The sequence below is a fragment of the Solanum dulcamara genome, chromosome 1 (assembly GCF_947179165.1).
Source record: "Solanum dulcamara chromosome 1, daSolDulc1.2, whole genome shotgun sequence".
NCBI classification, from domain to species: domain Eukaryota; kingdom Viridiplantae; phylum Streptophyta; class Magnoliopsida; order Solanales; family Solanaceae; genus Solanum; species Solanum dulcamara.
The window spans coordinates 82,475,117-82,501,619 of record NC_077237.1 but is presented as its reverse complement, the minus strand read 5'-3'; the positions used below and the strand labels follow the sequence as shown (position 1 = coordinate 82,501,619).

At 31.7% G+C, this 26,503-nt stretch overlaps 3 protein-coding genes and 1 pseudogene across 3 annotated transcripts; 1 reads left to right on the top strand and 3 right to left on the bottom strand.

The window, feature by feature from the left end:
• Positions 1-799: 799 nt before the first annotated feature.
• LOC129880356 (purine permease 3-like) lies at positions 800-2,819 on the bottom strand. The gene is made up of 2 exons (XM_055954350.1): positions 2,067-2,819; positions 800-1,325 (listed from the first exon to the last, which is right to left on the bottom strand). Exons 1-2 carry the CDS (start codon positions 2,778-2,780, stop codon positions 966-968), a joined length of 1,074 nt encoding a protein of 357 aa, XP_055810325.1. The 5' UTR covers positions 2,781-2,819; the 3' UTR covers positions 800-965.
• Positions 2,820-10,015: 7,196 nt separating this feature from the next.
• LOC129880332 (purine permease 3-like) lies at positions 10,016-12,340 on the bottom strand. The gene is made up of 2 exons (XM_055954322.1): positions 11,416-12,340; positions 10,016-10,508 (listed from the first exon to the last, which is right to left on the bottom strand). The coding sequence occupies exons 1-2, from the start codon at positions 12,097-12,099 to the stop codon at positions 10,152-10,154; spliced, it is 1,041 nt and encodes a 346-aa protein (XP_055810297.1). The 5' UTR covers positions 12,100-12,340; the 3' UTR covers positions 10,016-10,151.
• Positions 12,341-17,296: 4,956 nt separating this feature from the next.
• On the top strand, positions 17,297-18,839 carry LOC129880340 (uncharacterized; annotated as a pseudogene).
• Positions 18,840-19,597: 758 nt separating this feature from the next.
• On the bottom strand, positions 19,598-23,972 carry LOC129894849 (uncharacterized; the record flags this gene model as incomplete). The annotated part of the gene is made up of 9 exons (XM_055970470.1): positions 19,598-19,823; positions 19,910-20,484; positions 20,647-20,782; positions 20,865-21,379; positions 21,455-21,550; positions 21,688-21,798; positions 21,966-22,142; positions 22,266-22,721; positions 23,175-23,972. Coding segments are annotated over 9 exons (3,090 nt in total), but the record flags the coding sequence as incomplete, so codon positions are not given.
• Between the last annotated feature and the right edge of the window lie 2,531 nt (positions 23,973-26,503).

The window sequence follows — 26,503 nt, the reverse complement described above, 5'->3', positions numbered from 1 at the left end:
TCAAATATTTTTGGGATTAAATATATTCTTGCCGTTACCAAAAGAGACCACATATACTCTTCCACTTAATAGTTGGCCGTTAAAGCTGACGTGACAGTGCCACATGGAAAAAATATTCACATGGACGGCCACGTCAGGGTCTTTCCCTCTTCCTCTTTAGTTCATGGGTATTTTTGAACCCTTTTTTTAATTTTATAATTTTAGTTTTTTTTTCTAAATTTCGTATCCCACCACATACCCCCTCCCTCCACAACTCCATCCACTTTTTTTAATAATTAATAATTAAAAAATAGTTAAATAAATCGTTAAGTGAAAGGATATTTGTGGTCTCTTTTGATAACGACGAGTGTATATTTGATCCCAAAAATAATTAAATAATATATTTGAGCTATTTCGAATAGTTCAAAAATAATTTTGACCCTTTTACACACATAAAATAGAAATTAGAAGTAGCTTTCACTAGCGGCAAAAATCTTTTAGATAAGAAATAGAGGTGTCCAAGAAAGTCTTTCTTTAAATTATGCTATTCAATTGTGGTGTCATGAATAGTAAGCGTTAAATTAAGTACATTATTGCAAATTTTCCACAATTAGTCATATAAAAAAAGCATTTACTGGAACAATGGAAAATTTTCAACTATATTACTGTAGATTTAAAAGCAACAGCAAGAGTGCCAAAAAAAATGAAGGAAAACGACGTCCATGATTTTTTATTTGAATATTCGTTCTTACGTATCGTTTCATATGGTATAGTATCGTAATGTGACATATTAGCAATCTAAAAGAAAAAAATTACAATATGACAAAGATAAAAGTATTGTTTTAGCAGGATATATTTTTTTTTCAAAGTAGGGTACAAGGATAAAAATGTTTACTTATTAAATAATACCAAGTAATCAAGGGCGATCACACCAACTTTGTCACAATACGATACAATAAAACAGATAACAAACCATGAATAGTACGTCAAACAGATTGGGTTTGCGTTGTTGTTGTTGTCGTCATCTCATTTTCTTGATTTTTCATCTTCTCAACTTTCTTTCTTTGTTTAAACTCTCCATAGAAATATGAGACAAAACCCCAAAGAGAAAGGAAAAGAGAAAGTCCCTTTTCACCTGAGAATTTTTCACTAAAGAAAATTACACCTAATATCTCAGTTACTGGGAGTAAAGCTGCGATCATGACGCCAGACATTAAAGCAGAAGAGAGGTAAATAACTCCAACAGCACCAACAAAGAAACATTGCCAAATTATGGCACTCCATATTACAACTATATAATAACTAGCTTCTCCTAGGTTAAATTGTTTTGCCTCCCTTGATATTGCCTGCAAAAATAATTAGTATCTAGAATTAATAGAGATAGCAAACATGACATAACATGTTAAATGAATTAAATGAAGAGAATATAGAGAATGCAATTAAGATGTGATGGATATATCCATATGAGTTGAGGGTATATCTAGATTCGGGGGTGGAGCTACCATGAAAAGTACGAGTTTCAACAAAATCCTAGTCCAAACTCGACAACAGTAATAACATATTTTAGTGAAATCTCACAAGTAAAGTTTGGGAGGGTATAGAGTGTACATAGACCTTATGACTATCTTGTGGAGATAAAGATGTTTCCGGAATACCCTCGACTAGAGCACAATAATCAGAGTAAGAATGAAAAGAAAAAATGACAGTGGAAAATATAGTAACTACTAGGAAAATAGTAACAATAAAAAAATATTACAATAACCGAAACATCGTAAAAATAGATGGTGGTAGAAAGCCAAACCAAGGCACTACAAGAATAAAGCTATGACAGACAATATTAAGCCTAAACCCTTTTGAGAAGCAAGAGAACACTCCACTACCTATTAACCTTGTACCTTAAAATCCGCAATCTCCACGCCCTCATATCAACCCTAATCCAAACCCTACACATTTATTTATAAGATCAAGTCGACTAAATATGTACATATAACAACGCAACTTCCTTTAACTATACAAAAATGAACTTTAGACCATATAAATTATAAATTCTGAATCGATCTCTATTTAAGATGGGTTAAAAAAGATACCTGAAAGTCTTTATTAGCAATCATTCCTATGGTACAAAAAGCAGTAGAAGCAAAACACATGACCATTTGAATCTCCAATACCAACGTTGCAGTAATAGATTGTTTTGCCTTCAAATAAATCAACTCAACACAAGGCAAAATAAGTCCATACAAAGCCGCAGCCAAAAATGTCAAAATAAAACCAATAATATAGTCTTTACTAGTCACACCCTCCGGTCGATCACCGTTCGATCGAATACCCAATAAAACCGCGGCAAATGTCAACAAAACCACCGCATTAATCGAATATGACGTGAATTTTAGCTTCACTATGAAGTAAGCGCCTATCGCCGTGAACGCAAGTTGAGCAGCGATAATAAGTGAAGAAGTTGACACGGGGAGTTTTGACCCACCCCACGAATAGAGGTAAGCGTCAAGTCCCGTGAAAACGCCAATACCGAATGATGCAAAAAAAATCCGAGGCGTTATAAAGTAAAATTTGGTGTCAGGGCCCTCGGTTTTTCGTCGATAAAAGTATAGGATGGCTAGAGGTATAAGGGTAAGTGGCCATCCACCGGTTTGTAACCAACTATTAAACCAAATTCTTAAACCACCTTCGACAAAATATAAACGCATCATTAGAGGACCACCACAAGTACCAACGGACAATAACAAAGAATTTATAATCAAAAGGAACCTCTTCATATTGATGCTTAAAATTCCTTTTTCTTCCATTTTATTTTTTTTTGGCTTTAATTAGTTGTAGTGAGAACTATGCTTTTATAATTGAGAAGAATGTGTCTATTGATGCAATTGGTTTGACAAATAATGGAGTGGTCCCTTTCAGACAGTACATTTGAAAGTGTATGGTTTAGCAATTTCTACCTACAACCTTTATCATGTGTTATATAGACAAGTATGTAGGTAAATGTTTTAATTGTACATAGTAAATTGGGATGGCTACGTACATCAATCATCATTAATTCCTATAGCAACATGTAACTAGACTTTTAAGAATTTGGGTAAAATAGGAAAGAAAAAAAAGATATTGTCATTGTTGAAGATAAGGAAAGCTGAAGATATTTATGGAACACGAAGCTGAAGATATATATGGAACAAGTTATACAACCTGGTCTAATCAACGCACAACTGAAGTTCGAGTTACACTAGGACTAGACTCCTATATCGACTAGGCTATTACTTTCTGTACTATCTGAAGTCGACTAGGATTAAATTATTTATAAATTGCAGTATTATCATAGTAGTAATAATTATTGTAGTACGACTCTAACTATACCTAGCTTAGGACTCTACAATTCACTCTTAAATAAAGAGCATGTACTCTATAGTTTTAATCATCAATACAATCTTTGATTTCTCGTATTCTTTTGCTTAGAATTCTACAATCATGTTTTATGTTCGGTTTAAGTGAAAATAAACCTCCAAAAGATGAACAAAAAAATTACTACATCTACTTGGTGAATTTACAGCATATAGCTTGAACAAAATATGGCTCCAGCCATGAAGACTAAGGGCTTATTTGTTTTCATTAGGATTAAGGCATATGTATATTTGAATAATTAAGATATTATTTCTAGATTTAAACATAAAATGATTAAGACCGTATGTTTTTCAACATTTGAATATGCTTAATTTATTTAATTTTAAAAAATAATAAATATATCATTTAAATAAAAAAATAAAAAGTATAAATATAATATAATAAAATAATTATTTGTGAAACATCTATGTTCACTAGTAGTTATAAAAATGATTTGTAGTGGTGGTTGGTGTTGTAGTGGCTCATGGTAGTAATGGTTGGTGTTAATGACTAGTAATAATGGTGGTGATAGTTGTCATGGTGGAGATGGTCGGTGTTGTACTGATTGACGCGATAGTGGTAATTGGCAGCGGTGCTAATAGTAGGGATTGACTGTAGTAGTGGTAGTGATTGATAGTTGTGGTGGAGGTGGTGACAGCAAGCGTGATGGTGGCGGTGGTGATTGACGATGTGTTGGCGGTAATTGGCGGCGTAATTGTGGAGGTGGTTGGTAGTAAAAATTGGCCGGAGTGGTGATGGAGGTGGCAGTAGAAGTGGAGGTATGGTGGTGACAGTTGATATAATTATAATGATGAAAATCGTAGGTGTGGTAGCAACTGATAATAGTGATTAACAATGATGGTAATTTGTTAGTGATGGTTATGTTGGTATAGGTGGTTAGTGGTGGTGACATTTGATATAATTATAATGATGGAGATGATAGGCGTTGTAACGACTGACAACAGTGATTGATAATGATGATAATTGTTAGTGATGGTTGTGCTCCAGAGATAGTTAGTGATGGTGAGTGATAATTGTGGTGATAAAAATTACCCACACAAAAGTACTTCTTATTCGTATTGAAATTTTTTCCCCAATCTTAAAATTAATATCCATTTAAAACAATTAAGTGTTTGAATCTTAATAAAAATAAATGTATTCAATCAATGACCTAAAGCCTGAACCATTTAAATTCATACTTTATTAAGTGCAAAAGGCCTAAGAACATTACGGAGGTTTAAAGTATTTTTTTTGGCTCTGATTCTGCAAGCAGGAATTTGCATAGGAATTAACGAATATTCAAATAGGTTGGTGGAGTTGAATTGAAATGAGTCAAAATGGATTTCTAAATAAGCTCATGTGAGAACCGTAGTAAAAACATAATTAAATAAATTAATTAATCAAAAATTATCTTTAATCATTTAGATGAAATGACCACAATATTAAAAGAGGTTTGGTGAGCTCTAGAGGAAGTTCGTTAGCCATAATTTTCGTGCTTCTAATGATTTATATAGTTGCAGGTGAGACATAAGGTGGAATGATATTATTATGCTTCAAAATGGAAGATGATAACAATTAGAAAAAAGATTTTAAGTTGTATATATACACAAATAATATAAAGATTTTTTATATTATCAGTATAATTTAACCAGTTCTAACAAATTATTCCTCTATTTTTCAGATTATAAAATGAAACTTGATGAAAAGAATTATTCTTTGGTGTAAGTCAAGTTTATAACTATATCCAAACCACTGTGGCGTAGATTTTTGCATTTGATTTCCACTTGATCTTTAAATCATACCCAACTTGTGAAGAGAAAAATTGATTGAAAATAACAAGGATGGGACAAATATGGTTAGTCAACTTTGTTTTCTTATTGAATAATTGAAACTGGTCACTCATATGTCAGCAATTTTAAGCTTTGGTGTTATAACAAGAACGTTGTAAAAGATTAAGAACAGCTGTAAATATTAACGAGGCTATACATTAATATATGTCACATCTATGTACAACTAATTGATAAAGAGTGCTCATTATGATTTAATAAATAGAATAACCATCCCACGCTAAACATGTGACTAGCTAATAAAATAAAATTAGCTTAAGTCATGGATGGCACCTTAAAATTATTCACATAATTTATTTAGATATTTTAACTAAAATTAATATCTATTAAACATTTAAAATACTCAAAAAATGTAGATATTAAACGCCAAACATTGATAAGGCAAAAACTTATATCTCACTAAGGGCGTGAATAGATCCAAATAATATTTTATTTCTTATTTCTTATTACAAGTTTTCTTTTATTCGTCTTCTTCACCCATTTTCTTTTTTATCAAACTTCTGCACTTTTTCCCATCTTCTTCCCCCATTTTCAGTTCTCAATCTTCTTCCCTTATTTTCAGTTCTCAAACTTCTTCCCTTTTTTGTTTCTTCGTTAATTATTTTTCATACTTCATAATAAAAAAAACTGAATCTATTGATGATTGAATTTGTAAGAAGAAAGTGCAGAAGGAAAATCCATGAACTGTTGAAAAGTTCATGGGTTTAAAAAAATGAACGTCCGTCCATTTCTATTTTCAGAGGAAACATTATCATTCAAATTAAAATGTAAACTCATTAAATTTATTAAAATGATATCAGAGAATTTGATAAAATTAATTTGAATACTCTTGATTTCTCTTCACCGACGTCGATTTTCACAAACGTCTCAAGAATCGCTCCGTTAAGCTACAGATACTTCACAACTTAATTCACTATTTTTATTAGGCTTAATCCCCATAGTCTGTAATAATAATAAGAAATTTTTTTGATATCATTGGTGGAGGCGAGAACAGTGGCGATAATGCCGACAGAGGAAGAAGAAGAAGAAAGGTCAAAGGTTTAAGTGGGTTGGATTTGCAGGGGTAGGGGGATATTTTCCTATTTCTTCTTTTTGTTGATTAAACTTTTGAATTATTAATGATTGAAAATTGTTTTTTATTTTTTTAATTGAAAATTCTTTTTTTATAGTTAGATTGGACCCACGTGCCACATGTACTTTTATTTGTTACTTTTTCAAGACATAGCGTGTGAATTATATGCATATTATTTTTTAAAGTAATTGTCATTTTGTGTTCAATAGATACATATTTGTTAATATTAGAGTGTCATTATAGTTAAAGTATCTAAGTAATAATGCGAACAATTTTAAATAGTTATCGATGACTTAAGCGAATAAAGTTTGTCTGTCATATCTACTAAATCTAACACCTGGCATTTGGCATTTATCCAAAAGGAAATAAAGGGCCTACTTGGTAAGTCATGGAAAGAGTAATAGTAGGCAGTAGGCACCTTATTGGCTATCTCTATTCTCTAGCCATTTTAGCAAGATGATGTGCAACTTCATTGACTCTCCAGATTAGCTGATCAATAGAACTGCCTGCATATTTCAATATTCTCAATGTTATGCACAAGGTAACTATATGAAGAAGTTCACAACTTGTAACAATCCCAAACACCATTAGTGATGAACACATTAACCAGTGTTTTAATTTGGTGCTTTTAAAAGTCTATGGAAGAGTGTCCAATTGTCCCACCAAAAGACTACTCCCTTCGTCTCAATTTATGTGGCACCTTTCGAATTTCAAGATTCAAACAAATCTTTCTTTGATCGTATTTGTTTTCTTATATGTTTTAAATATTTTGAATTATCAATTACCGTGACTTATAGAACTTTTTATGTAGTATCCAAATATGTAAATTTTATTTCAAAAAATTTAACTATGTCATGCCAAAATTCATGATCAAAGTTAAACAGGTTGAGTCTCAAATTTCGAATTCATGAGACGTTATTGCAGTAGGGTGAGCACTCACAATATTTATGCTTAAAAAGATTATAGCCAGTAAAAAAGGTTAGGACGTAAATCTCCACCACCTTTTAATAGACAAAGTGATACTAATGTATCTTCCATTCTCTTTATGCTAATCTCACTTTCATCAGTAGGGTAGCAAAGATTTTGCAAGAAGATCTAATCGTATTTTTTTTAATTATCATGACTATTAAGGCCTCGAAAAGTTGTATGCAATGTGCTTTTCTAAAAGTTTAAACACTCTTTTGGGAGCACTTAAGGAGTAGATAGGAAATGACTAAAACACATTTTTGATATGTGCTTTGATAGGGGTCACTCTAGCCACCTTATCAAGAAAACCTAGCTGAGATATTGGTGCCCATTCTTAATCAGTTCTAGAAAGATTGTTGGGTGGTTGTCTTGACTTTTCTAGCATAAGTGAGTTTTCCTTTTTCTAAAAGAAAAACATAGTGTCTTCATATTTAGCTAGTCTTTTTTTTTGTAGAAAAAGATTTATGACTATAAATAGAGGTTCATTCCTTCTAACATGGTAGCATTCACAATGAAGTCCTAGGGGCTTTGAGAATTTTGTTTAGGGGGATAATTTGTGAGACACAAGTGTTACATCAACACTTGTGTAATCTCTTTCTCTCAATATTGTGTACTATCTTTTAATTTATATAGTGAATTGTTCATATTCTTTTGTGGACGTAGGTCAGTTGATCGAACCACGTTAAATGTTTGTCTCTTTTGATATATTTATCGTTTATCTTATTACTCATGGTCTATGGAGGTTTGCGTTGCTATCTTTTGCAAGACGCCTGATTATTTCGGTCTTAACAAAGAGTTCGCTCATGCTGAAGGAAGCGAAACTCCTATTACAAAACGAACTCAACCTTAAAGGTAGATGTAATTTAGTTCGAATGAAGTGAGACGAAGTCACGTCCGTGCTTTGTGGTCTTGTGTAAAAGCTTTTCCGTAGCAAATAAAATGGACTAATAATTCAGATTGGAGACATTTCATAAACGTAATAAATAAATAAATGACACTTATTATTTGCTGATATTTATTTAATTATATGCCAGAAAATTCCGAATATTATCGAAATTTTGACATTTGAACCAATTACTGTAAAATAAATGTCGGTAAATCAATATATGTTGATATTTATATGACTTATTAATACAATATTTATAAAATAAAATTTGGTCATAATTTCAATTTCTTGTAATGAAGGACTACACATCAATTCTTGAGAGTAATTTTGTTAGTATTAAATTGCAGCACTGACTTTCTACAACAGTTAGCACCAGCTACTATATGGTCTACGCTGTGTAAATATTCATATCCATAGACTATAGAGACCATACTGCTGATCATTGGAGTTGAATTTTTTTATCCTTCCTCGTTCAGTGTCCGATATCTGCTAATTTGGATTCCGATTAAGCTGAAAGTCAATTTTTAGGAATAAAGCTTCCCTATCAAACGTGATTTTTTTATATTCAAGACTTGAAATAATATTTACCACTCTACAACCATCTTTAGTGATTAGAATTTTGTATTTCTGCTTGTTTCTTAAAATTATATTATTCCACTTGTGAATAGAAAAATTGATAGAAATTGAGGAGGACGGTATAAACGTGGGTTTTAGTCAACTTAGTTTTCTAATTGAATAATTGAAACATTTTGATTTTAAAAAAAAGGTTGAATAATTGAAACTGTGATATATTGTAAAAAATAGCTTATACACGTAGCAGAACTCAAAATGAACACGTAATATATAAAAATAGGGAAAGAGTATCCATGATGATTTTATTGATAGAGTGCTTGGATTGAAGACTAGTTGGTTTGCTTAACCTTGGCTCATTATCGGAATTACAAGATGATAGCTTTCGGAGAAAAGGTGGAATCTTGTGTTTCGAAATCAGTAAAAGATACGTGTCTAAATGATAGAATAAAAGGACGAAAGAACAAATACGCTAAATATATTAGTATGAGATCCTACAAATTATAGAAGAATATTAGCTGGCACATGTAACAGTAGTTTCAGTTGGAGCATATCTATTGGACATTGTACTTTATGGCTCAAGTGGAACTTTTCTATTGGTGAACATATTTCCTTTGTTGCCTATAAATAGTAATCTTAACGTATTTGTAAAGGATCAAATTCTGGACAATACTAAAACAATATATACTTATCAAATTCTTATGCTCCAAGCTTTCTATATTTTACTATGTCTTAGTTCTAGCTAGATCTCAAGAACTTCCATATTAATTCATCTTCGGATTTGAGACTGGCTACTCTTTAACGTATTCGGATCTTTCTCAAACATCTAGAAACTAATCTATTGTTTCATTCGATTCGATTACTTTTCGTTACTGTCTTTATTAAATTTACAAACATATTAAACTGCTAATACATTAATCAACAAGTGAAATCGAAACATATGTCTTTTAACGTATTCGGATCTTTCTCAAACATCTAGAAACTAATCTATTGTTTCATTCGATTCGATTACTTTTCGTTACTGTCTTTATTAAATTTACAAACATATTAAACTGCTAATACATTAATCAACAAGTGAAATCGAAACATATGTCTTTTAACGTATTCAGATCTTTCTCAAACATCAAAACTAATCTATTGTTTCATTCGATTCGATTACTTTTCGTTACTGTCTTTATTAAATTTACAAACATATTAAACTGCTAATACATTAATCAACAAGTGAAATCGAAACATATGTCTTTTAACGTATTCGGATCTTTCTCAAACATCAAGAAACTAATCTATTATTTTATTTGATTCGATTACTTTTCGTTACTGTCTTTATTAAATTTACAAACATATTAAACTGCTAATACATTATTCAACAAGTGAAATCGAAGCATATGTCTTTTGACCTCATAACAAATCTAATTGTACCATATAACAATTAATGTAATAAAATTCAAACAGACTCATTAGTATACATTGTTGTGATCATCTCACTTTCTTGATTTATTTTCTTCTCTACTTTCTTTGCTTGTTTGTAGTCTCCATACATGTATGAGACAAAACCCCAAAGAGATAGGAAAAGAGCAAGTCCCTTTTCACCTGAAAATTTTTCATTAAAGAAAATTACCGCTAATATTTCAGTAACCGGCAGTAAAACTGCAAGTAAAACCCCAGACATCAAAGAAGAAGAAGAGTAAATAATTCCAATAGCACCCACAAAGAAGCATTGCCAAATTATGGCACTCCATATTAGGATTATATAATATCTATCTTCTCCCAAATTATATTGTTTTGCCTCCCTTGATATTGCCTGCAAAAATTTCAATATGTTTTAGTTCTAGAACAAAATTAGTACTCCTTTCGTTCCATTTTTATATATGACAGTGTTTGAGTGAATATAATTTGACATGTGCAAATTTAATACAAACCATAGTACCCAAAATGTGAAAGTCCACTAAAGAAAAATGTATTAGTATATGACAAATTAAAAGTGTAGCTCCATCCCTCTTGGGATCTAAATAATTTTGGGCTTCGAGCTACGTCCTTAATTAATGTCCTACTTAAAAGTCAACCCAAAAGCTTCTATTTCCTTTTTTTTTTATATAGAAAAATTTAAAAATATGAAGGAAAAGGAAAAGCAATCTTCACGCAAATAGCCGAGCAGCTAAGTGGACAACTATTTTGAATAATTATACTTCCGATAAATGCCGCTCTTTCAAAATTTGGAAATAATTTATCTTAAAACTTTTTATTTTATATTAGTATAATACATAAATATAACTCTTAATTTAGTTTCAGCTGACAACTATGACCTCTAACTTTACTAATGCACAAGTAGGCACTTTAAATAAACACATTCGTCCTACGTACCATCCTACATAACAATTTTGTGTCCCACGTGCCATCCTACGTGTATTGTGTCACATAGGACACGTGTGTTTACTTGTTCAATTTTATACGAATTTAAGAGTCTAATTGTGCACATTCAAAGTTGGATGCATAAATATGAAATGAGGCTAAGTTAAAGGGCATATTTATGTATTATGCATTTTATATTTAATGAAAAACTATTATAGTACTTCACACCAAGTGCTTAAGGAAAAGTTTGAAACATTTCATAACTATGTAAACATTATAACAGATTTAAGATCAAAATTTTTTATTTCTTCTTCTTGTGTTCAGTCAAATAAATTCAAATAAATCTGAACGGAAGAAACCTGAAAGTCCTTATTGGCTATCATTGCAACAGTGCAAAAGGCAGTAGCTGCAAAACACATGACCATTTGAATCTCTAACACCAATGTTGCGGTAATAGCCTGTTTTGCCTTCAAATAAATCAACTCAATACAAGGCATAATAAGTCCATACAAAGCTGCAGCCAAGAGTGTCATAATAAAACCAATAACATAAGCTTTACTAGTCACACCCTCGGGCCTATCACCGTTCGCCCGAATACCCAATAAAATCGCGCCAACTGTCAACACGACGATCCCATTAATAGAATATGAAGTCAACTTTATTTTTACTATGAAGAAAGCCCCTATTGCCGTGAAGCTAAGTTGAGCGGCGATAAGAAGCGAAGAAGTTGACACGGGGAGTTTCGACCCGCCCCACGAATAAAAAAAATTGTCAAGTCCCGTGACAATGCCAATCAAGAATGATGCAATGAAAATTCGGGGCGTTATGAAATAAAATTTGGTATCAGAGCCTTCGATTTTTCTACGATAGAAGTATAGGATGGCTAGAGGTATAAGTGTGAGTGGCCATCCACCGGTTTGTAACCAACTACTAAGCCAAATTCTTGAACCTCCTTCGACAAAATATAAGCGCATCAACAAAGGACCACCACAAACACCAATAGAAAATATTAGACAATTAATCACAAGTAGAATTCTCTTCATACTTTGATCTTCCCTTTTCAAGATATTTTTAATTTGGATATTTGGACCTCTATGTAGCGTGCTATTTATAATTGAGAAATTGTTTTGTTTATTCCATTGAAATTATTGGTTTCACAATATGGAGTTGTCCCCACTTTAATTAAGACGAATCAAATTATTACCGTGGAAAGGAAATTATAGTGTGTACTCCCCTAAAAGTTTGGAAAACGTGTATATAGGTTAGCCTGTTTATACAACTTGACATCAAATGATACAACATGCTAAGTTAAAATATAAGGGATGGCTATAATTCTGAGAGAGAACTATGGGCTAATATGAAGCACATGTACAAGTTATGCTTCAAATGAAAGATAATTCTAAATCTGTTTTGCCTACGAACAAGAGAGTGAGTAAGGTCACAAAAGTTTGTGGCTAACTTAGCTAGGAATCAGCCACCATGTTGGCTTCTCACGACAAGAAAATAATGAACTAGCGATGGATCAAATTTCGTAGTTAAACAACAAATATCTCATGCTAATTTCATTCAGCTATAAATTAGCAATGAATTATATAAAAATCCGATTAGCCAAAAATTATTTAGCGACAGATTAATTAAAAATTACTAATAAATTTCGTAGTTAATTCTATGATTTCTAGTAATTTCTATGTAGTAGTGGGAGAAGTAAGTTAAGTATAATCAATCAAGTTAGTAATGTCAACAGCCTTCAATTGCAGCGTTGAATTTCTAGAAAAACTAGTATTGCGACCTTAGCCTGTATCCGTGTAAATAGCCTTACTGCCCATGCTTATTGGTTGGCATTACAATTTTGCATTGAACTATAATTACTTAATTAACTTGTCAAGAGAAAATTATTATTTTTTTTCTTTGCTTTTGCCGTTACAAAGTATGGGACAAATAAATAATTATGACAACTGTCCAATATATATATACACTAGATATGGGAGCTCGGGTTAGTATGAGTTTAATATATGAATTCTTTCACTATTAAAAACAGTCCCAAAAATGATGAAAAAAACAGCGATGGCTTCGCTCAAAAAAACAACAAAATTTGAGATGTTGTCCGTTATTTTTTTATTTTTTTTAATAAACAACGACGGACATGGATTTCTTGTCCGTTGCTTTTTTTTGGCGGATTTTTCCGTCATATGTAAATGTAATTAAAAATTAATTATAAAATATAAATAGTGACGGAGTCCGTCGTTTTTAATTTAAAATAATTAAATATTATTTAAAAATTGCGTCTCCGTCCGTCGTTTATTATATTTTATTTATCAATTTTTTTTTAAATAAGCGACGGACAACGTCTCTCATTTCGTCGCTTTTTTGGTCAAAATAGCGGTTAACTATTTAAAATTTGCGAAGGACAGGGCGATGCTGTCCGTCGCTTTTTCTGAAATATTACACATCAGTGCTCGACTTTTCTTATTTTCTGGTGTCTCTCTCTCTAAAAACCCTCCTCCTTCTCTCTAAACTTCCAACCCCCGCCCCCTTCGTCACCCTTCGCCGCCGCCACTCCCTCCCCCGTCTCTGTTATTGCTGCCGCCACTTTCCTCCGCCAGCCTTCTCTCTCCTTATTGTTAATAAGGTTAGCTAGTTAGGGTTTTAATTTTGAAAAAAATTAATTAATTTGTTGATTTTTTAGTTAATTTATGTCATTTAATTTGTTTAATGTATGTTATTAACATAGTTAATTTGTATATGTGATTTTGAATTGGTGAATGTTAGAAATTAAATTTTAGGTCTTCGCTTTGATTTGATTTTTTTTTTTTGAATTAAATTGTGAATTGAATATTTTTTGAGTTGGAATTAAAGTGTTCTTGATGTTCAAATGTTATTAACATAGTTGGTTAGTTCTTGAAGTTAGAATGTGAATGAAGATTTTAGGGCTTTAGTTTGAATTGTGGATTTTTAAAATTAGAATGTGAATTGGGTATTGTTTTAGTTGGACTTGAAGTATTTTTGAAGATAAAATTAAGTAAACTTTACCTAAATCCCATAATGGAAAAGTTTAATTACTATACATCCCACATTGTATCAAAATTACCCGATATCCCCTTTTTTTCAACTTTTCTGATACATTAGATTTGTATCTGATACATCAATTATCCAATCAGTAATTAATGAAGATCATCTATTTATGGATATTATCTTAATATAAGGGATGATTGGTATCAAATCAATTATTGATCTAATTAATGGGATTAATTTGGTTAAAAAAAGAACGGTTGTGCAGTTGAAGATTTAAGCCAAAAAAAACAGAGCATAAAAACAAACCAACTTCGTTTCCATTTTTTTTTCCAGTTTGGGTTATGTATCTGATAGATCAGTTATGTATATGATACATCAATTGTTAAAAAAAACAATTGTTATGTCCATGAAGATTCAAGCCAAAAAACACAGCGTCGTCTCGAATGGAAAAAACAGAGCATCAAATCATACCGAAGTTGATTTCAATTATTTTTCAACTTTTGCTGATTCATAGGTTATGTATCTGATACATAACTTTAGCTATATAATAGTTAATGCACATCAGCTATTTATGGATAAAAAATTGGCTCTTTATATCAATTACTAATCTATTAAAGAAGGCGACAGTTATGTAGATGAATTTTGAAGTCAAAAGTCAGAGCATCGTACAAGAAAAACAACAGAGCATCAATTCAAAGCAAACTTCGCATTTCATCAATTAATCGATATGAATATCCCGATACTACTGAGACATTCTGGAGTTTGGCAATCCGATATTACTTATGAACAATACAAAAGTGATGGAATCGTTGTCGGTGACAATGTATCTTACTCAAATTTAAAAGCAGCAATCGCTGCTGAATTGAGTGTGGATGAATCAGAGAAAGAAATTGAAATCCGATACATAGTTGAAGGTAACTCGTCGCCAATATATATTCGTAATGATATGGGTGTTAATCTTTACGTAGAGTTGAAGAAGAAAGAGCCTGGTTTCGTGAATTATCCCCTGTGCATATCAAGCTTTGATATAAAAAGATGTGAGATAAAATCATTCGACAGTACATCTGGAGCAATCGTTTGTGCCGAATCAAATGCGAATGAGTTCCATAATTTTGGTGTAGAAGAATCTGGTAAAGTTGCAAGTTGTTATATAGCAGAATTGGAGTTGACGAACTACATAGATGATACAAATGGTGCGGAAGTGAAGGAGAATCAATTCTATAAGGATAAAGCAACTCTAGTTGATGTAATGGCCAAATACAAAATCAATAATGAATTTAATTTCAAGGTTAAAAGATCCGACAGTAAAAGGTATGCGCATATTCTGCATTTGAAAATTTTGATGTTGTTTAGTATCCAACAGTATGTATCAGATACATATTACTGTGTGTATCTGATACATTCTTAAAGTAAAATGATTTTTCATGTCATGATACATCAAAACTACATTTCTGCATCTGGAAATTTTGATGTTGTTTAGTATCCAACAGTATGTATCAGATACATATACATGTGTGTATCTGATACATTCTTAAAGTAAAATGATTTTTCATGTCATGATACATCAAAACTACATTTCTGCATCTGGAAATTTTGATGTTGGATAGTATCCAACAGTATGTATCAGATACATATTACTGTGTGTATCTGATACATTCTTAAAATAAAATAATTTTTCATGTCATGATACATCAAAACTCCATTTCTGCATTTGGAAATTTTGATGTTGGATAGTATCCAACAGTATGTATCAGATACATATTGCTGTGTGTATCTGATACATTCTTAAATTAAAATAATTTTTCATGTCATGATACATCAAAACTCCATTTCTGCATTTGGAAATTTTGATGTTGGATAGTATCCAACAGTATGTATCAGATACATATTACTGTGTGTATCTGATACATTCTTAAAGTAAAATAATTTTCATGTCATGATACATCAAAACTCCATTTCTGCATTTGGAAATTTTGATGTTGGATAGTATCCAACAGTATGTATCAGATACATATTACTGTGTGTATCTGATACATTCTTAAAATAAAATAATTTTTCATGTCATGATACATCAAAACTACATTCCTGTAACTCAGTTAAAAAATGATAATAATGCTGTCAGTATGTATCAGATTCATAATACTCTATGTATCAGATGTTTTTTTTTAACAATACATACAAAGAAGCATGTATCAAGTACATGGGTTGACACACTTCCTATCAGTATGTCACTGTATTTGTTCATATTATAAATGAAAAAATATTGATATGATACATGTCATTTTTTTAATACAAATGCAGTTATGTGATAGTATGCCTTTCAGAAGGATGTTGTTGGAGAATGAAAGCTTCATGTTGGAAAAAAACGGATATATTCAAAGTTAGATATTTCAATAGTGAACATTCATGTGCACTGAGAGATAGGATTTTCAACAAAGTTCATGCTACAAAGGCTTTTGTTAGTGCATTCACAGCCCCTAAATTGGTTAATCATAAGAGAATTGTCACCCCTAATGATATACGAGAGGATATTAAATCAGCGTATGGAATTGATATTACCTATCAACAGGCATGGCGTTCAAAAGAGCATGCTTTGCAGATGTTAAGGGGAAAACCTGCTGATGGATATAGACAGCTGCCTGTATATATACATATTCTAAAAACCGTATATCCAAATTCGTACATAAGTATGCACAAGTCATCAACTGATGAATTCATGTATTTGTTCATAGCGTTAAGGCCCTTGATGAGGGGGTTTCAGTTTTGTCGACCAGTAGTTGTTGTTGACGGTGCACATCTTGATGGACCTTATAAAGGGACGTTTGTATCAGCTAGCACACTTGATGGGGCAGGTATTACTTTCTTATACTGTGTCTTATTGAATAATAGTATGTCATCTCATTTTTCACGTTTGTTGTGATTCTGATGAATTCTAATAACTATTGTATCGCTATTATTGATTTATTAGGTTGCATATTGCCGTTGGCGTATGGTATTGTTGATACGGAAAATGATTCATCATGGACGTGGATTTTTCAGAATTTCAAGAATGCATTTGGAGAGAGGGACAATATGTGTGTTGTATCAGATAGGAACGAAAGCATAATCAAGAGTGTAAGCATGGTATTTCCCAATGTTCCTCATTTTGCATGCATATGGCATATATGGAAAAATGTGTGTACTAAATACAGAAGGAGCAAAGCTGTACTAAGTGACATCTTCTATTCAATGGCCAAGGCATACCGAAAAGATGAAGTCGATAAATTAATGGCCAAAGTTGAAAGAATCGATTAACGGGTGGCACAATATTTAAAAAATGCAGGATACGAAAAGTGGTCAAGGGTTCATGCCACTGTCAACAGGGGTAGAATGATGACTTCTAACATCGCAGAATGTATCAATGGATGTCTTGTTGAAGCACGAGAGCTGCCTATAATTGACTTTTTGGAGCAAACGAGAATGTTATTTGGTTCTTGGAACTGCAAAAATCGAGAAATAGCATCTTATACAAAACATACTTTGGGTAGAAAATTCGAAGATATCCTAGTTTCAAACACGATCAAGTGTTCGAGAATGAAGGTACACGATACATACTTTCTGACGCATATATACTGATACATCAGTGTAGATACATGATAGATACTTTCTGATACATACTTTCTGATACATATATATTGATACATCCGTTCTAATACATCATTTCTGTAATTGAATCATACTTTATGATACATATATGTGTTATTTATTTCTTGGTGGCTGATGATTCATCAGTTATGTATAACATGTGCTAATTAAATAATGAAACTTCAATTATGATACATAAGTTCTATATTTGATACATAAGTTCTGATACATATATGTAAAGATTATTTTCCTTCAGGATGATGATTAATCAGTTATGCATAAATTGTTCTAAATATATACTGATACATCAGTGTAGATACATTATTAGTGTAGATGATACATAAGTACTATTAGATATATGTGAAGTTTATTTATATCAGTTTGTTGCTTCGTCATTCAAGTAAAGCCTGTGTTCATTATACACTGATATATCAATGCGGATACATCAAATGTGTAGTTGATACATAAGTACTGACACATATAAACATAACATGTTTAAAATACATACTGATACATCAGTTCTGATACATCATTTCTGTAGTTGATACGTACTTTCTGATACATATATGTGAAATTTATTTCTTGCTTATTGTTGATTCACCTGATATGTATATCCTGTGATAATTATTACCCTTTAACATACGTTCTGATACATAGTTGTGTATGTGAAGAAGCAATACTGATACATAAATTTGAAATATAATTCCTGCAGGTTGTTGCTTCATCAGAGTATCTTTATTCTGTTTACGAATTAGGTATAAGATACATTGTGTGTCTAGAGAGAAAAACATGCACTTGTGGTAGATTTCAACTAGACGAGATACCATGTCCACATGCAATTGCAGTGTTGAAGAGCAAGAACATTACTGACCTGCACCCATATTGTTCTGATTACTACAAACCAGAGGCGTTGGCAAATACTTATGAATTACCAATGGTTCCAATGCCAGATAAGAAAGACTGGACTGCTCCGAAGGAAATTTTGGAAGAAATTGTCTTGCCGCCAATATACAAAAGGATGCCAGGAAGACCAAAGAAAGGGAGAAAAAAGTTTGCTAGTGAGAAAATAACAAGTAGCACAAATTCTTGTGGACGTTGTGGCCACGAAGGCCACAACAGAAAGACTTGTAATTTCATTCCTAAATAGATATGATGTTTGTGGTATCTCGGTGTACATTCTAATTAAATCATAAAATAACATCTATTATTATATTTTATATTTGAATTTGACACGTGACATACATATAAAAATCTTTTAGTGACAATTTTTTTATGTATCAAGATTAGAACATTTTATTGCTACAATTTTTTTAAAATAAAATACAGGACTTCCATCGGTTCGCCATGACTTGGATTAATGACAAATCTCACATGGTTTATTTTTTGGATCGTTATTTTTCCAAACATAAACATTCTTGTCTTTTCGACAACCATAATTACACAAAAGTTGTTGGTGATACATAAGATCCTATTTGATATAGGTTGTAGATTATCATATGCAGTAAATCTTGATAAATGCAAATCTGATACATAAGCAAGATGTATCATATACTTTAAATCTTGAGACAGAATTCTTATGCAAAAAAATTAATGTATCAGAATCATTAAATATTGAGAAATGAGAATCTAATACATATGCATGATGTATCATAATAAAAAAAACTTGATTCATGTATCAGAATTCACAAAATGTGACACTTATGAATATTATACTCGATACAAGTTTGATACAGTAGAGTATAAAACATAAACTTTGAATTTATATTCCAATTTGACACCAGAGAAAACATAGTAAATCTGAGGTATGGAAATATTAAAATATACTAAATCTGATACATTACAGTTTATGTATCAGATACATTGGAAGAATCAGAATCACCTAAAATGTGTACTATCAAAAAAAATTTATTGAACATCAATCAGTTCTCCTTGGTTTGGAGATATGTCTCTCCTTGGTTTTTTTGGATCGTCGTTATCGCTAACATAACCATCCATGGCCTTCTGACAACCATATCTCCATAAGAGTGCGGCATATCTTGAACGGAAGAATTCAGCGTTTAGTCCGGTACTTGGAATAAAAATTCCATCACTAAGATATTCAGCAAACATGGCCAGGAAAACTCCACAATCCCTGCAAATAAAGGAATACAGGAATTTAAAAAAAGTAAAATTGACATATGAATGATTTAGGTATACATAGCCGATGTTAATACTCACAAGCTGCCACTTCCCTGTTGCGCAATTCCTTCAACATACTCAACTGCTAATGGGTGATGTGGTTCAAGCATATTACCGGTTGATTTGTCCTTGTATGAATCAAGAGACGACCAATCAGTACGTTCGTTGTTGTCAAAGAAACCACTGTCTTGCAGGTATGTTGGTAGCATTGCTGCTATCTTTTGGATCTCTTGGAAAGGGTTGCTACTTCTTCGTCTAGGCGATGAATCATACACACGTATCAACCTCTCTTTCAACACAACTACCGCAAGAACCCAATGAAAATCCATGTCGCAGTTTACTGGAATGTATACCTCATCTACCAAATGCCAGGGCAAACCGGCTGGTATTGAGAAACCTCTTATTATGTTCTTCACGGATCTCTCTTGATGAGCTGTAACAGTGGACCTTGCCATATCTTCTTGTGTAGAAATGTTAGGTGGAAGGTGATAGTAGCGTGTGTGTGCATATTCGATGTAATTTTTGAAAATGCAATTTGTCGTTGTGTATCGATAATGATTGCTCAACTGCATCTTCGATTTCTTCCGAAGGTAGTAAAATATTACATCGATGTGCTGCACATTTTAAGAAAGTATTAGTTATATAACAACTAGCATCACATATCAGATTATGTATGTATCAGATACATTTATCTATCTATGTATCAGATACATTAATATGTATGTATCAGGTAGTTAGTATGAGTTGTATCATATTATTTATGATGAAATTTTTACCTCATCGTTCCAGCATCTGTCCGGCTGTGACATTAGGTAGAACCAGTTCTTATCTTTAGGAAATGCCACAACAAAGTCCATTCTTTCAAAGCCGAATGAAGAGCACTTAGATCTGTAATGATCCTCCTTCGAATTCCTGAATGGAAACTTGTAGTTTAATAACATAACAAATATAATACACGACTTGTATGGGTATAAGTTGAATATGTCATACTTACTTGTTGCCATGTGATTTTAGAAGTCCTTTATCTATCCATTCAGAGTATTCTGTGACAAGCTCGGAAGGGGGTTGATAGCATATACCAAAACCTTCAAAAGGGTGTGTCTGATGCGTAACATCTGACAAATTTTCCTTTCCCTTTTCACTCGACCCAAAGTTTGAAAGATACGGCGACTGTAAGATCTTCGAAGGAATCCTGCTTCTTCGAGATGGTGTCTTCGCATCGTCAGACAATACATTAGCTTTTGATGGAAGAGTGGTTGGTAGCTGGCTATCGCGTAATAGACATTCATCCTGAACTTGCTCATGACTAACAGCTGTCAATGGCATGGCTGGTAATGGAAGTCCGTATATTAGAGCATCTATCACATCCAGAGTTTCTGACGAAAATGGTGCTGAAGTATTGGATTCTGATGTGCTTGGTTTGATTTTTTCTTTTTCAATCTCCTCGACTTGCTCTTCTACTTTGGCAGATTTATCATCAGCTACTCTTCCATCTTTCTTTACAGTGTTCTACACGTAATGTATAACGTCATTAAAAAAATTAATAATGTTGATTTTATCTCAATAAAGAATCTGATACATTACCTGTAATGTATCAGAATCAGCAATAAGCTGATCAGTATCTGCTCTTTGTGGTTCCATTTGGTGTGCTGATACATCCTTGACGGATGGTTCATCTTCCTGGAAACATAATAACATTTACTTATGATATATATGTACTAAATGTCTAGATATATATATATATTTAAAGAGGTAGAGCTTATACAAAATATATATACAGAATCAAATTATTCATCAATTTGTTTCTGATACATTACCTTTAATGTATCAGAATAAACTTGCTGATCAAATAATTCAGGAACATCTGCTAAAATGCTTTGTTCCGATATGTTGTCCACCTGATTTATCATGGTGGATGGTTCAGGTCCCTGAAAACATAATAACATTTACAATTGATACATGACAATGAAAATTATTCAGAAGTTTAAAAGCATAAATATCAAATATTACATGATGTATGTACCTTAATATCTTCCTGGACATTAGATTTGTCATTTTTTTGGGGTGGGTCAGATTTATTTGCAAAATTGTGCACCTCCAATCCAGTAGGTGCTTCTTGTTGTTCAACCACATGGAATGATTGATCAAAATCATCTTTTTTAACTTGAGATGATGTGCCAGTCATTCGGTTCGCCATACTGTCGATGGCTTTCAAAAGATCAATGTGATTTGAATCCATTTTGTTCTCCAAACGCTTGAACTTCCGGTCAACCTTGATACATGTATATGAAAAATCAGAATGTATCACCTAATTAAAAGTATATTGTACGTGATACATCTTAAAGTAATAACTTACGTATCTCTTTAGAGACTTCTTTATGGACTTTTTCAATGCTTTGAATTGCATATGAATAATTCGATCCGAATGACCGGAAGATTCACCTCCTAAAGCTGACTTCGCCCCTGGTACATTGTCAGGAGAAACAGGCTTTTCTGATTCCTTTGGTGACTTTGCCCCCGGTTCATTGTCAGGAGAAACAAGATTTTCTGATTCATTTGGTGGTATGAAATCCTTGTGCATGTTGGCTGTTTCTACTTGAATTGGCTTTTTAGCAGGGGAAGTCTTCATTCTCTTGGAAGGAGGTGGAGAAGATGTCTCAGCGACATCCCTGGATCTCTTTAAAAATTCAGTGGGTGGTGTTGTTGAGAAGTCCTCAAATCCAGTGACTTCATGAGGTTTTCTGAAATTGACCTTGGCAGCCGATGTTGAATCTTCAGGTTTCTGTTGGCTGTCATGAACGACAATAGATTCCATTTCATGTTGAGATTGGACAATGTTGGAGCATGGATACTGCAAAAAAATTGAATAATTGATACATGTTAATTCTGATACATAGACATGATGTATCAGAAACATTACTCCTTCATACATGCTAAATTGATAGAAAAACAACATTATCTGATACATACATGCAGATGTATCATGAGATGTAATTCTAGATACATTATAATTTGATACATAAGATAGAGTTTTCATGAGTTGTAAATACTGATAAATGAGTTTTCATGAGCTGTAAATACCTTTATGATACATACCATTATATGTATCAGAAAGGTTATATAAAGTATATGTATAAGATACATTATATCTTGATACATTTATATCCTGATACATAAATATATGAGCTGATACATCCACTTTATGAATCAAATTATACTGTATCAAGGTCATGGATATATAATGTATCTTAGATTTTATGTATAATGAATCAGTGCATAAACGAATAATATTCAAAGCATGTACCTCACTGAAGATGGTAGACATGAATGTCTCAAATTTTGGCTTCACGGCGACAACACGCCAGTTAAGAATTCTGGGAATTTTATTACCCACTCTTACAGCAATTTCAGAGGGAACTTGAGATGCACATTCATATATCCAAACATTCAGAGCGTATGGCATGCCGCCTAGACGATACATTTGTTTGGCATTTGAAAACTCCTGACGCATTCCTTTTATCAATTTTGAATATGCTAATTTCCCCCATGGATATTGCTCATAACTACCATCTTCTACCATCTTGAAATCATCAACTGATATAGGTGCATCACCTAGTTGAGAAAAAACAAAAGTATGGATGAAATAGAGAATGGCCATCTGAACGGCATCTTCGTTTGTTTTCCATCCTCCAACCAGAAAACGCTCAACGAAACGAGCTTTGTTGACCCCATTTTTGGCACCAGGAAAATATAAAGACAATAATCTACTTGCTTGATCATCAGAATACTTGAAGTCATTCATATTACCGGTGCATCGCAAACCAGTAATGATAGCAAAATCATTTATCGTAAATCGCAGTATATTACCCTGCACATGACGAATGTGCAGTTCTTCTTTGTTTTTTTGGTCTACCTCAAGAAGTAAGAGGCATTTGATGATTTGCCCTTGAAAGTTGCAGTTTGGCATATCTAAGTAGTGACCAAATATAGATTGCCTAAATAACTTTATACCTTCTTCACCTATTGATGATTCAAAATCATCAAGAAAATTAGCCCTATATGCCATTCCGAATCTCAATGGGTGTGACGGGATCTTCTTGATGACGTATTTCATTCCCTGCATTGACATGAAAATAGTTAAATACAACTTGAACTCTATACATGGATACGATGTATCATATGCATTAAGATATCTGATGCATAAGATGAGATTCTGATACATACAGAAGATGTATCAGAAACAATTATATATTATATTCTGATACATACATGTATATGTATCAGAATCATTAAAATTTGAAACATCAAAAAATGACACTTACACATGGTATATCAGAAATAGTAAATCCCAAAAAAAATTGCATTTGAAAAATACATTATGTATCTGATACATAAATATATATGTATCAGAATCATTAAAACTTGAAATAACAAATACTGAGGCTTAAAGATGATGAATCAGAATTAGTAATTCTCAAAAAATTTCATATGAAACATACATTACGTATCTGATACATAAATGCAGATGTATCAGATTCATTAAAATTGAAATAACATAAACTGAGACTAAAACATGAAATAGTAAATCTCAAATATTTACATTTGAAAAATACATTATGTATCTGATACATAAATATATATGTATCAGAGTCATTAAAAATTAAAACAACAGAAACTAAAACTTAATAATTATGTATCAGAAATATAAAATCTCCATAAAAAATACATTTGAAAAAGATAATATGTATCTGATACATAAATGTATATGTATCAGAATCATTAAAAATTAAAACAACAGACACTTAAACTTGAAGTATCGGAAATAAAAAACCTCCAAAAAGATTTCCTTTTAAAAAGATATTATGTATCTGATACATAAATGATATGTATCAGAAACATTAAAACCTTCACAAAAAATGCATTCTAAAACAAAAAAACTTAATTGAACACATACCTTTGGGAGATTAGGGCGTGTTGTAACCCCTTCAATTTTTTTGACTATTTCATTGGGTGCATGTTTAACTGTAGCTTTTGACTTCAAATTCTCTCGTAGATTATTCATCACTGCTGGATCGTTACGATGTTTTGATCTAACTTCGTCGTAACCTTCCCAAGACGAATCAGACCCGGGAGAAACAAGAATTCGTTGATTTTTGGTGGACTGTTTGAGACCATGAACGGAATCCATATGTATAAGCTAAAGTATGAGAAACACAAATAGATAGATTTACAGAAGAAAGCAAATGATAAAAAATTAGAAGATTTATCAAAGATTTTCAGAAGAAATCAAAATATACAAATTTTAGGAGAAATCATATTGAATGAGGATGAATTAAAGTTTCATATAAGGAAAGATTGATACATTACCTTATTTGGAACCTGATTAACACTTGAAGGAGCAAATTAGGGCAAGAAAAGAGGGATAGGGCGGATGTATCAGTGACTTTTAGAGAGAGAAAGGAAAAGGAGGGAATTTGGAAATTTTTTGGTGTATATGGGAGTAAAAGTAAATATATTAGGGGAAGTTGTGTAAAAAGGTAATTTGCCCTAAAATTAAAGTTAGAACATGAAGTAATTAGAAGTTAGAATTTAGGTTTTTGTATGTTTGGAAGATATTCATGTTAGAAAAATATTGGGTTGAATGTTTTTTGATGTTTGGAAGATATTCAAGTTATGAACTTGGACTTTAGGATTTTTGAACTTAGAATTTTTTTTTGATTTGTATAAATTGTGAACTTTAGACTTTGGAACTAATTATAACTTAGATACTTAAATTTTAGGATACTTGAATATAATATAGAACTTGAATTTGGTACTTGAATTTTGAACTTGAACTTAGAACTTTGAACTTGAAATTTTGTTGACTTTAGAAATCTTGTTGAATTGTAGTCCTTATGAACTAATTAAGCTGATTAGAGTTAGACGATATTCAAAGTCATGAACTTAAACTTTAGGAATTTTGAAGTTGAACTTTGAAATTTTTAGGTTTGTATATGTTTGAACTCTTTAAACTTTAGAAGTAACTAGAACTTAGAAGTTCATGTGGTTATTAACTTGAAATTTAGATACTTGAATTTTAGGAATTCAGACTTTATAAATTATTTTGGTTTGAATAAATTTTGAACTTTTAGACTTTAAAACTAATTAATTAGAACGTTATGTTATCATGAACTTGAACTTTAATTAGATACTTGAATACTAGTATTTTAGAACTTTAATTTGTATATACTTGAAACTTGTAATTTTGTTTTTATTCAACTTAGAACATCTAACTTGAAATAATTAGAACTTGAATTATTTATAATTTGAACTTAATTATAAATTGAACTTAATTATTATATGAATTAATCATAACTTGAACTTAATTATTATATGAATTAATTAGAATTTGAACTTGATTATAAGTTGAATTAATTATAACTTGAACTTAATTATTTTATGAATTACTTAATTATAAGTTGAATTAGTCATAACTTGAACTTAATTATTATATGAATTAATTAATCATAACTTGAACTTAATTATTATATGAATTAATTAATTATAACTTGAATTAATGACACTTGTAGTCTCGATGAATTATAGTCTTTATGAACTAATTAATTAAACTTGAATATATGTAATTTTGTAGAT

Coding starts and splice junctions, on each gene's coding strand:
- LOC129880332 (XM_055954322.1), bottom strand. CDS start 12,099: ATGAAGAGAATTCTACTTGTGATTAATTGTCTAATATTTTCTATTGGT. Junction 10,509..11,415: donor TAGCCAATAAGGACTTTCAG/GTTTCTTCCGTT, acceptor AAATTTTTGCAG/GCAATATCAAGGGAGGCAAA.
- LOC129880356 (XM_055954350.1), bottom strand. CDS start 2,780: ATGGAAGAAAAAGGAATTTTAAGCATCAATATGAAGAGGTTCCTTTTG. Junction 1,326..2,066: donor TTGCTAATAAAGACTTTCAG/GTATCTTTTTTA, acceptor TTATTTTTGCAG/GCAATATCAAGGGAGGCAAA.